This window comes from Hoplias malabaricus, chromosome 4 (genome assembly GCF_029633855.1).
Source record: "Hoplias malabaricus isolate fHopMal1 chromosome 4, fHopMal1.hap1, whole genome shotgun sequence".
In the NCBI taxonomy this organism is placed as follows: domain Eukaryota; kingdom Metazoa; phylum Chordata; class Actinopteri; order Characiformes; family Erythrinidae; genus Hoplias; species Hoplias malabaricus.
The window spans coordinates 18,075,900-18,089,067 of record NC_089803.1 but is presented as its reverse complement, the minus strand read 5'-3'; the positions used below and the strand labels follow the sequence as shown (position 1 = coordinate 18,089,067).

The following is a 13,168-nucleotide window of genomic DNA, read 5'->3' as shown; positions in this document are numbered from 1 at the left end:
GTTGCAGTGGGAGAAGCAGGAGAGCAGAGCACTGATCCAGAACGGGAAAGACAGCAGAGCATAGAACATTCAAAGCAGTTTGCAGGCGCGACAATAGCCGAACATAACAAATACCAGGCTGTCCCATAGTTGTTTAGCTGGAGAATGGGAAAAACAGGAGGCTTGGTGGGCTTGATAATGGCCGAACATGTCTCCAAATATGGGGATCAGCAGAAATGACCCAGCATGGAGGATTGAGCTGACGTAGTGAAGCAGTCGAGTCGAGATCCATCTCCTGAACTAAATGAAGCAAGTTTATCCGGGGAAATGATGTGAATTTGTGGGGTGTGGTGAAGATGTTGGGTGTATCAATAACTGGCAGAGGTACAGTCACTGCAGAGTAAGTTTATCTTTTTGTTTTATTGGGTGAGATTACCAAAACAAAGAGAAAAAGAGGGAAAAAAACATCAAAAGAAACCACAAATTTCTTGAGCTATCCTGGGTGCAGCCTCTCCTCAAGCTGGCCCACTCCATCTCAACTTTCGTCCTCACACCCCATGCTTAAATACCTTCCCCTCATTAACCCTACCTGGGATATACCATCCATGAAGGTATGGTAAGCCAGGAACATGCAGTTCCTAAAGAAACAAAACTCACTTTTCATCACTTTAAAATAACACCAGGCACCCATATACAACACATTATTCATATTATTGAACTGAGAAATTAAACATGCACAATGTAAATACCACCGTCATGTTAGAGATAAATTACACCCCCCATCTTCCACCCCGGAACCTCCAATAAAGGGCCATTAAGAGCAGCGCGCGTGTTCCAACCCGGTTCCTAATAATGGATGTGGAAGTGGGAAACGCCCGCATCAGTGTGGGTGAAAGTTTTAACAGCGGTATTTTAAAACATGTTTCCATCGTTTAAATGGAGCGTGTGGTAGTGGGTACCTCACTAGCCACTCGTCCACCTATCAACATACAGAAAACTGCATTATGAAAACAAATGGCCACACGCTGAACGGACACCCGATGTTAATGAAAACTCTGATTCATATAGCATGGCGAAAACTGAAGCGACCAAGAGACCAACGCGCCCCGTGAGGAACAATGTGAGTTTTAGCAGGCACTTACCCAGATATTATTAAACAAAGTGACATTTATATATGAAATGTGTGTGTGTAAATAGTGTTTCATCTTTCACAAGCACATGTCCAGGCTCATGGGGCTGTGAGCCAGTGAGAGGGGTTTTTTCACCCCTTTCACAGGTGTATAGTGTAGTGGAAATAGTTATGCATACGTTGCAGTGGCATAAGCACTACATAGTGGATTCAATGATAATTAATTATTATTTTATTAATAATTAATTATTTAATTCAGTTTGATAAGCTCCATGTTTGGGAGTCATTAAATTATATGTAGTGTCTTTACCTGTCCAATTTTAGCTTGGACAATAGGTCATCTTCACATATTATACAGCAGAATTAGCTAGAATTAATTATTATTAATGAATTATGCTCATTGACTCGCCGTGGGTTCTTGATTCTGAAATTGAATCTGAACTAGAAGTAATAATTCTATACAAGAAAGGTGCACACACAAATAACCAAGGATTGGTTTTCTCACACAACTTGTTTATTTATTGTAATATCAAATAAAATCAAATAAATGAATATTGATTATACATTCATATGATGAAAAGGATTAGAGTGATACATGAGGGAACAGGGAGATTAATATATGGGGGAATTTCTATAGGATAATTAATCTAAATTCTAGGAAAGACTATTGTTTATCCCAGCAAGCATTCAGCACCAACCCTGAGCAATGAACGAAATGAGACCACGTGACCTTACGTATCCGTATTACGTATCCGACCTCTCCATTGGAGCTGGCGGCATACTCAAGTTCTCTGTGGGGATTCTCCGGCATCGCTGATCCACTTGCCTTGTGAGAGACAGTCCAAGCAAGTCTCTCCTGAGCCCCATCTCAGAAGGTCATTCTGAGGGTGTGTGTGGCCGTCTTCATCGTTGCTGGTCCGGAAGCTTTGTCAGAGGTCTCCTTCGTGCTCTGAGCGTGGCGTTGAATTCTTGCTGGAATAACTACGGCCCTGTTTACTATAGTTCTCTATTAGGGACAAAATTAATGTATTAATCTGTCTATTTGGACAACGTTTGAGGGGCCCAAGACTGTTTAAGAAAGCCATGAGTCTGACGCCTGCAGAGGAGCCTGCAGACTCATTTCAAAACCTGAGTCATTTTCCTCTTTAGCCTAGAAAAAGGCTAAAAGAGAAAAAGTGCGAAGTGAAGCGAAGAAGCATAGAGAAGAAGCAGAGGGGAAGAAGAGAAGGGTGTATCATTTGGCGCTACTGGGTTTTAACCAGAGATTAGAAGACCTGACTTTAATACAAACTGGATAAGATTAGAGCCTCTCTTGCTCCTGATTGGCTGCTTCCTGTACCTTGGTAGTGACATCATATACAATTTATGACCCTTGACAAGACAAAGGCTTGAAGACCATCTCCTTTGAATGAATCTCAGACTTCTGAATCATACTTTGCAATATTAAAGATTATATGTTAACACAAATACATAATTCTTAAACACATAACACACATAGTACGTGGCTACCTTGGTTCTACATAAATTCATATGAAACAAAAATGACTTTAAACACATGTAAATTAATCCCACCCATTTTAATTGTCCAAATGGAATTAAATTCAAACAGTTGTGCACATATGTAACTTCAAATTGTTTTAAACAAATGGGAATTAAGGTTTAATTAAGGTTAAACTGATCCTCAGGAGTGTCTCTCTGCATTCTGCATTTGAGAAGAGTTCCATGATTCCCCAAGACCCTGTCGTAAACTTTCCTTCAAAGAGCCTATAGTGTCAGTTTTATGACTCTCTGACACAGACAGCCAGGCACCAATTTGGGGCCAGTTCTTTCTGAAAAGCTTATCTCAAATTCCAATCTTGGTTTGGAGATGTCTCTGAAAAATAGTGAAAGCTTGGGTATTTAAAATCACATCTTCAGTAAGTCAAAATTTCTTATTAGAAATTAATACACATTCATCATATCACACTGCAATAGAGGGCTGAGAGGGGGAGTTCGGGTGTGGTCCTACTCCCAAAGTTGTGTTATTACACAACTTCAATATTTAAAAAACGTTGGATCTAGTTTTTGCCAAAATGCCAAAAACTCTAGAGCAGGGGTGGGCAAAATACGGCCCGTTAGGCTATTTTATCCTACCCTCTGAGTACAAACCGGATTCCAAAAAAGTTGGGACACTAAACAAATTGTGAATAAAAACTGAATGCAATGATGTGGAGATGGCAAATGTCAATATTTTATTCGTAATAGAACATAGATGACAGTAGTGATGGGAATTTCGGCTCTTTTTGGGGAGCCAGCTCTTTTGGCTCGGCTCTTCATAAAGAACCGACTCTTTCGGCTCCTAAATGAATCTTTGTTTTACCACTTATTTCCACTGGTACAGAAAAATATTACCTACATTTTACAAAACTATATGGACAAAATATTATTGTTTTTTTAAAAATAATAAATAGTGTTGCAATGGCCAATTTTTTATGGCTGTCTTGTAATAACTCACTGATTGCACTCACACATTCAATTGTATAAATAACTAGATTTTTATTTAAACACCTTAATAAAAAATCACTTGTAAACTCTGAAATATAGCCAATGGAACCCAAAAGGTGGGTATTACAAATTAGCTTATTAAATTAAATAATCATCCATTTCTGGGTAATAAAATAAACAAATACAAAGTGCAAAACAGCAGCATTCAAAGGTACAACCACAAAAACAACCACAACTGTCAATAAACATTTAACTGATTTAACATTTTCTTCAACTATTTTTTGGAAGGCAGATTGGCATTCAGGAAAACCAAGTGTCTCAGCTTGAAGGGTTGGAGGGTTGGAGCTTGCTTGTTGTTCTCTGATTGGTTGAATGACAAGCTTTAGAAAAAAATGGCTCGGTCTTAGACAGGAACCGGCTCTCATCGTTCACTTACAAGAGCCAGCTCTTTGAACCGGTTCGTTCGCGACCGACACATCCCTAGATGACAGAGCAAAAGTTTAATCTGAGTAACTGTAACATTTTAAAGGAAAAATATGTTCACTAAATTTCACAGTGTCAACAAATCTCAAAAAAGTTGGGACAAGTAGCAATAAGTGGCTGGAAAAAGGAAATTGAGCATATAACGAACAGCTGGAAGACCATTTGACACTAATTAGGTCAATTGACAACATGATTGGGTATAAAAAGAGCTTCTCAGAGTGTCAGTGTCTCTCTGAAGCCAAGATGGTAAGAGGATCATCAATTCCACCATTGTTGCGCAGAAAGATAGTGCAGCAATACCAGAATGGTATTACCCAATGAAAAATAGCAAAGACCTTTAAGTTATCATCATCAACCGTGCATAACATCATCAAAAGTTTCAGAGAATCTGGAACAATTGCTGTGTGTAAGGGTCAAGGCCGTAAAACTCTACTTGATGCTCGTGATCTCCGGACCCTTAAACGTCACTGCACTTCAAACAGGAATGCCACTGTCAAGGAAATAACAGAATGGGCTCAGGAATACTTCTAGAAAGCATTGACCGCTATTGCCAGCTGAAACTCTACAGTGCAAAGAGGAAGCCATTTCTAAGCAAGCTCCACAAGCTCAGACGTTTGCACTTGGCCAGGGGTCTTTTAAAATGGAGTGTGGCAAAATGGAAGACTGTTCTATGGTCAGATGAGTCACGATTTGAAGTTCTTTATGGAACACTGGGACGCCATGTCATCCGGACCAGAGAGGACAAGGATAACCCAAGTTGTTATCAATGCTCTGTTCAGAAGCCTGCATCACTGATGGGATGGGGTTGCATGAGTGCTTGTGGCATGGGCAGCTTGCATGTCTGGAAAGACACCATTAATGCAGAGAACTATGTTCAGGTTCTAGAACAACATATGCTCCCATCTAGACGTCATCTCTTTCAGGGAAGACTCTGCATTTTTCAACAAGATAATGCCAGACCACATTCTGCAGTAATCACAACATCATGGCTACGTAGGAGAAGGATCCGGGTACTGAAATGGCAGCCTGCAGTCCAGATCTTTCACCTATAGAGAACATTTGGCACATCAAAAAGAGGAAGGTGTGACAAAGAAGGCCCAAGACGATTGAACAGTTAGAGGCCTGTATTAGACATGAATGGGAGAGCATTCCTATTTCTAAACTTGAGAAACTGGTCTCCTCTGTCCCCAGACGTCTGTTGAGTGTTGTAAGAAGAAGGGGGGATGCCACACAGTGGTAAAAATGGCCTTGCCCCAACTTTTTTGGGATTTGTTGACGCCATGAAATTTTGAAACAACATATTTTTCCCTTAAAATGATACATTCTCTCAGTTTTTTGATCTGTGATTTGTGTTCTATTCTGAATAAAATATTAGACGTTGGCACCTCCACATCATTGCATTCAGTTTTTATTCACAATTTGTTTAGTGTCCCAAATTTTTTGGAATCCGATTTGTAAAACATTGTCCCAAAACTGCATTAATTTCACCTTTTTCTTGCAATACCCTGCATTCAACTAGATGGTGCACTAAAGCCATGTCTATTAGGTATACACATATTTGCCATTACCCCTCTGGATTCACCGATCACAGCAGTGTGATCTAACCCACTGGTTTAAGACATCACACATGAACAGTTAACTTTTGTTGAATGTGCTGCTTTGAGCATGGTATTTGTTTTGTTTAGACTGCGATACACCAAGCAGAAATAAATATAAGACAAATATAAAACACATACATTACAAAATCAAATTCTCCCATAAACATTCACATAATTAAATGTGTCTGCCCGTGAGGAGCCAAATACGACTTCACTCTATTCAGGTCCTGAAGATCCGTCCCACTATACTCAGATAACACTGAGATTCATAATATAGTCGTCCTACTTCTTCTCTGTTTAGTGAAAAAACACAACCTCCCCCCCAAAGATTCTGTGGAACATCTGTTCAGGTGCCCTTTACAGCATGCTTTATTTTGCTGCAAATGTGATCTTAGTGAGTGAAAGGACAGAGGATTTACACAGCTGTTGGAGTCACGAATTACAAAAGTTTAACAGACAGTGTTTCTGCCGTCATAATCCAATGACATCAGCCTCTGTCCAGCAACTAACTTGTTAATCCCAGAACAGCCCTGAGAATGTGCAGACACCTCTTTCATTTCTGATGCAGTTGAACATAAAAAATGAACATCCCAAAAGCAGGTGGTTAACAGGTTTTTCAGTTCCCAAGTAAACATTTCTTGAACAGTTCAGTAAAAGTTACATGAAATATTTATTAAATGTCATGTAAGTTAGATTTTACAGTGTACTGTAATCCCTCGCTACTTCGCGGTTCATCTTTCGCGGATTCACTACTATGCGGCTTTTTTCAAGGGGGCTTATGACCGCTATATCGTGGATATTGAAGGAAAATCTAGGAAAACCGTGAAAGATGAATAGCCAAAATATTTCATTAATATTTACATGTATTAGACTAGGCCTGTAGGTGACAAAATATGTCATTTACAAGTATTTCTTACATACAGTACATGTATTGTTCATGTCCACATCTGAGTGAAATTTACTTATGCTAAATAACAGCTTAGGAATTACTCTATTAAAGAAACTGGTGGGATATCACATGTAGTTCCAGCTGAAAAACATTATAGAATGACTGTTTAATACAAAGGGTGGGTTTTTAACAGCACAGGGAGGGTTTTTAAAAGTCCAAATACTCGTTAAATACTTAAAAATTTATATCTTTCCTCTACTTCATGGAAATTCGTTTTTCCGAGTCATCGGAAATGAGGAACAACCGGAATCGGAACAATCGGAAACAAACGAGGGATCACTGTAATACCAATATTAACAGCTAATATCCATTTTTCTGTTATGATTGTAGAGGATTCTGTTAGTATTACAGGTGGGAGGTGCAGGCGAAGTGCCCCTGGCGTAGAGTTTTCTTCACAGGCGCGAGTGAGCTCTCCTCACAGGCACGTACGAGCACATTTACTCACCAGCGCAAGTGAACACATTTCACCGGCGATTAAAACATGTTCTCCCTCAGTTGGGAGTGTGGAGAAACCAGGAACAAACGCGACTGAGTGAGCCTTGGAGCAGCAGTGAACTTGGGCTCCCCCTTGGTGGGATTATATGGTTATCTTGAATAAGTAGATTGCTTTGCTGCCAAAGAATATACATATCTTGCTTGCCTGCTTAGGAAAGGTCAATTCTTATATCAAAAAGACATGAACTCAGTCACATGATAACAGGGCATGAACCCAGTCACAAGGTGAAAACAGGAAACTCCTGAAGGCCAACATTTAACCATAAAGATTATGTTCAAACACTTGTGGTTTAATTTAAAGCTCAGTTTGTTGTAAATTGTTTTTCCTTTATTTGAATTGTACCATTTCTCCTGGCATTTGGACTGGTTTGAAGATCCACAGGCCAAACAAAGTCACTGGCTGGCAGGTCACTTCTGTTCAGTCATGTTGGTGGTTTTCGGTTTAGTTTTCAAGAAGGATAAATAGAGCAGACAATGCCGCATTTTTAAAAAGAATGATCCCCATTCAGATGAGATAAGAAACTGTGTTCAGATAAAGATCTATAAACCACATTTATTATCTGCAAAACTCAGAGATCAACAAAAACTGAACTTTTTGAACAGAAACACATCCATCATTAACATCTTTCCTCTATTTCTCAGTCTAATCACACAGAGGTATTTATTGCAGTGCTTTTCTCACTGCAGGTTTGTTGGGTTCTTTCAACATTCCCCAATAAATTTAACCGCTGGTATTCCCCACTGTCAAGCCCTTCACTTTGGCTTCAGACACAAAATAGGTACGTAAAACATTTAAAAGCACAGATGTGATTAATATGGATCAACACTACAACTGTGTATACACCACAAATAATGACCATGTAAATAATCAAAACAAACAAACAAAGGTTTAGTAAAAGAATGAATCACTTTATTAAATCCTCACTACACTAATAACCCACTACACACTCGATAGTCCTTTAGTGTCCTGCTCTGTAATACTTGTTTACAATACATTGTTATAAAATACACATATATTGTCAGAGTTCTCTGAAAATGTCTTGCGTCCCACAATGGCTCCATTACAGTACAATACCATACACAACACATTAAACAAACAACACAAATTTCATTTAATTACATATATCACAATCAAAAACACTAATATACCATCTCCATTCATCATATATGTCATTTACCCAAATGAAACTTCCACACGTGTCCTATCCATTGACTGACACTCTTGATTAAGCAGCAGTTCAACAGTTCAGCTGAGATGAGTATCATTTTAATTAGCAACTAGTCTAGAAAATAGCAGGCAGGAAACTTCTTGAGCTTCGGGGAGGAAAAAACCTACCTATCGAGCAAGTAAATTAATATGTGTCTAGTTTTGTGTTCTGTTTTGTATTGTTTCTTGTTCGTGCTCCACTCGTCATGTGACTGTTTCCCATCTTGTGCCTGGTTCTAGATTGTTTCCTAGATTCTAGATTTTCTAGATTCTCAGTGTTTTTCATCTGGACTTTGTTAGTGTCTTGTGTTATTCATTAAGTATTTCTCATGCACCTACCTCCATCTCTGTTCTTAGTCCCTTGACCCTACCCCTATGTGCCAGTAAACAGCTCGGTATGACTTAAAACTATTTGATGTCCTAACAGACCAGTTAAGCCAAGGCTCTTGAGTGAAGAACTTTCATAATTACAGAACCTCACACATGATTCTGGCCCTCGTACATCTCTCGCTGAAATAATTAGTACAGTGTTGTGACTTTCAATTTGTTCTTTTTTCCAACGACTCAATAATATATTAGCAAACAACTGAGCACCCTTCTAAAATATAAAGGACTGTATTACAGACTAGGCATTTATTTTCCCTCCTATTAGTTTGGATTAGATTGGATGATCAAAATTTGAAGAAACAAAATATATTGGCACTTTAACAATTTATCCATTTAACTAAAAGGAGGCTCAGTAGCCTGTGGAAGAACCATACACAGCCACAACAGCTTGACACCTCCTTCTCATGCTGGTCACCAGCCTGGTAACATACTGCTGTGGTATGGCATCCCATTCTTCAACCAGCATTTGTCGCAAGTCAGCAGATGTGGTTGTGTTGGTCACTCTGGCACAAACAGTACGCCCAAGCTGATCTCACAAGTGTTCAATGGGGTTCAGGTCATGATGCTGGCAGGCCATTCCATCCTCTCCACTTCCACATTTTGGAGGTATTCTCTGATATACACTGCTCTAGGGGGCAAGCGTTGTCATTTTTGAGGATAGAGTTTGGTTCCAGACTGTGGAGATAGGGGATTGCCCCTGGTGGTAGAATTTCATTTCAATATCTCTCTGCATTGAGATTGCCTCCAATGATGACAAGTCTCATTTTTCCAGTGAGGCAGATACCGCCCCACACCATCACAGAAAATAAGCTGTTTGACATTGGCAGAGAGGATTAGGCAAAATTTTCATGGGCACAAGTCAAATACTGAACTCTACTGCACCTCCCACAAATTCATGTTCCTAACAAATGTGGCACCATTTAAAAGGGAAATCAACAGGCTTATAGTTATAACAAAGTAATAAACACAAATTTCAATTTTCTGTGTTGCTTCTTTTTATTGTTTTGTGTTCCTTGCTTAGTCCTTTGCTTAGTTCTTAGTCCCTTGACCCTACCCCTATATGCCAGTAAACAGCTCGGCATGACTTAAATCTGGTACACTCCCAAATCTCACCTGCTGTGTGGTGGCCCTCACTATTAAAAAACAGGTGTAAAGGGGCTAGGTAATTGTAGAACTAAAGAGTTCAACTGTATGGTCAGTAGAGCTGAAAAAATGGTCAATGTCTATAGAACCAAGGAGGTCATGGTTTGGCTGATCAGGGTTTGTAGTGAATAGAAGGATAAAATAGATGATTATGAGAAGTGAGATTTCTGGTGAAGTTCTGTTCTGAAGGTGTTTTGCATCGACAGAGGACACGCTGAACTGAGTGCTCCATGCTTCAGTGCTCTGGGAGTGTTTATAGTTCTGAGTTTAACACTTCATCACTGAGAGCTGATCCAGAAACTTCCTCACCCACAGCAGCCATGACTTTAATCCCCATCTTCATCTGGACCCTGATCTTATGGACTCCAGGTCAGACTCTGTTTCAGATTCAGTTTGGAGAAAGTCCTCAAGAGGTTCTTTTAAATATTATTTATATGATTTATATAACTGTGTAAAAGAGTTCTCCTTCATGTCTGTTTTCCAGAGTCTGCTGGTCAGGTGACTGTGACTCAGACTCCTGCAGTGAAATCTGTTCTTCCAGGAGATACAGTCACTATCAGCTGTAGGGTCAGTCAGGCAGTGTACTATCACAGCTCATATGGTCACTACTTACACTGGTATCAGCAGAAACCTGGAGAAGCTCCTAAACTCCTGATTAAACTTGCGAATCAGCTCCAGTCTGGTTTTCCAGCTCGTTTCAGTGGCAGTGGATCTGGAACTGACTTCACTCTGACCATCAGTGGAGTCCTGTCTGAAGATGCAGGAGATTATTACTGTCAGAGTTACCATTATATCAACAGCAAGTATATGTTCCCACAGTGAAACAGAGCCATACAAAAACCTCCTTCACTTCAGCTGCACAACTCAAACATCATCAGTTCAGTGAAGTCGCCCCCTGCTGGTCGTTCAGTAGAAACATATTCTTGTTGTAGCTCCTGTTGTCCATGAAGTGCTGGACAGTGTAGAGATGACCACAGCTGAGAAGAGTAGTCCAGACCTGCTTAAAGAAGTCAGGTTATAAAATGTAAGATAAAGCACAGTGTTATTTTCATTTCTAACGTCTCCCTCCTCTTAGAGTTCGAATTCACCTTCACAGACTGCATCTGTTTAAATGAGTGATCTCCTTATCTTCTGACTCCAGCTCAGTGTTTAAAGCCTTTAGGTCACACACAGCTGCTCTGTTTTATCAGTTCTCAGACCTGAATGTTTCCATTTTAAACAGATTTAGGTGTTTAGGTTTTCAGCACTGGGCTTTATTTCTTACAACAGTGTTACACAATAGAATTGGTACTTGAGGCACTTGAAGCACAAGCATTATGTATGTATGTGTGTCAGAGGTGAACAGTAGTGAGTGTCTGTCTAGTCAAAAGTGAATGAATGCTGAGTGAGTAAAGAAAACTTTACATAGTAAGTCTAAATATTCCAGTCGATCCACATTAATATCTCTGTAGATCCACTTTAATATCTCTGAAATTCCACATTAATATCTCTGTAGTTTCATCTTAATATCACTGTAGTTCCACCTTGCCTCTGCAGTGTCTGGACGAGTCCAGTCTGAAGACGCAGGAGATTATTACTGTCAAAGTGTTCACTGCCACAGTAGCTGCATGTTCACACAGTGAGTCGTACAAAAACCTCCTTCAGTGAAAGAGACTGCACTGCTGCAGCTGCTGAGTTGAGGATGTGAAACTGCTCTTACACATCCCTTAGAAATGAAAAAAGCCAAGTTGTCCTTAATGCCTCTTTTAGTTTCTCCTGGAGAACCCTGTAGAGCATTGTTTTTCAAATTTCTAGATCAAGTACCATCCATTATCAAAACAATACCTCTAAGTACCACCTATGAACCTTATGGTAATGTGTAACGTAGGAATGTAAAGCTGGCTTGGAGGGGTGTGGGTCTGGGACGGTAGAATTCACTGCTGAGCCTTTTGGAGGTGTTGTGGGCTTAATTCAGTGAAACACAGATGAGGAGAGATACCTACCTGATGATCCCTGTGAAGAGAGGATGATACAGTGGCTGGATGGTACTCATGGGCTGGGCTCAATGAGTAACCGTTGTTGTTAAGGACAGCAGGTTTTTGAACGGTTCACAAACAGCCACAGCAACCTTAGTGTTGAGGTGCAGGATTCCAACAACAAAAATTTTTGACCCCCACACCTGTGTCGGCATGGGTTTCCTCTGGGTGCTCCGGTTTCCTCCCACTGTCCAAAAAACACACGTTGGTAGACGGATTGGCGACTCAAAAGCATGCAAAGGTGTGAGTGTGGGAGTGAATGTGTGAGTGTGTGTTGCCCTGTGAAAGACTGATGCCCCTCCAGAGTGTGTTCCTTCCTTGCGGCCAGTAATTCCAGGTAGACTCCAGACCCACCATGATCCAGAACTGGATAAGCGCTTACAGACAATGAATGAATGAGTGAATGAATAATGATTAGTCTTCTTAGATCTTTAAAATGAAACAATATTGAAATACTGAAAACTCTAATCTTCATGAACAGGACAGCTATTACTGTTCCTTTGGGACCAACGTGAGCTGCAGTTCTCTGTTCTGAAGGGTTCTAAAGGTCTTTTTTTAAGTAAGATTAGAGATTTTCTGACTAAACCAGCAATAATTTTAAAACCACCAACATTCATTCATTATCTGTAAGCGCTTATCCAGTTTAGGGTTACGGAGGGTCCAGAGCCTACCTGGAATCATTGGGTGCGAGGCAGGAATACACCCTGGAGGGGGCGCCAGTCCTTCACAGGGCAACACAGACACACATCCACGGACACTTTTGAGTCGCCAATCCACCTATCAATGTGTATTTATGGACTGTGGGAGAAAACCGGAGCACCCGGAGGAAACCCACGCGGACACGGGGAGAACCCACCAACTCCTCACAGACAGTCACCCGGAGTGGGAATCAAACCCACAACCTCCAGGTCCCTGGAGCTGTGTGACTGCGACAATCTGCTGCGCCACCGTGACGCCCGCCACCAACATTCACTGTCCATTTTATCAGCTGCATGGCCACATATGTGCACATATGCTATTTCTACAGTTAGAGACTGTAGTTGATCTCTTGCTCTGCACACATTGTTTGCCAACTTTCACCTTGTTCTTCAATGTTCAGAAGCAAATAATCACTGATATGATTTTGGGTGGTGGATCCTTCTCAAAGCTGCAGTGACACTGATATGGTGATGATGAGTTAGTGTGTGTTGTGCTGGTATGAGTGGATCAGACACAGCAGTGCTGCAGGTCAAAGAGTGTAGAAACAAGGAGGTCGTTTGTAAAGTTTTGGCTGATTAGTGTTTATAATAAATGAAGGAT

At 40.4% G+C, this 13,168-nt stretch overlaps 1 gene segment (V, D, J or C); it reads left to right on the top strand.

Annotated features, from left to right (window-relative positions):
- Positions 1-10,159: 10,159 nt before the first annotated feature.
- Positions 10,160-10,676, top strand: LOC136695492 (probable non-functional immunoglobulin kappa variable 6D-41). The segment is given in 2 exon segments: positions 10,160-10,223; positions 10,339-10,676. Coding segments are annotated over 2 exon segments (387 nt in total).
- The last annotated feature ends 2,492 nt before the right edge of the window (positions 10,677-13,168 follow it).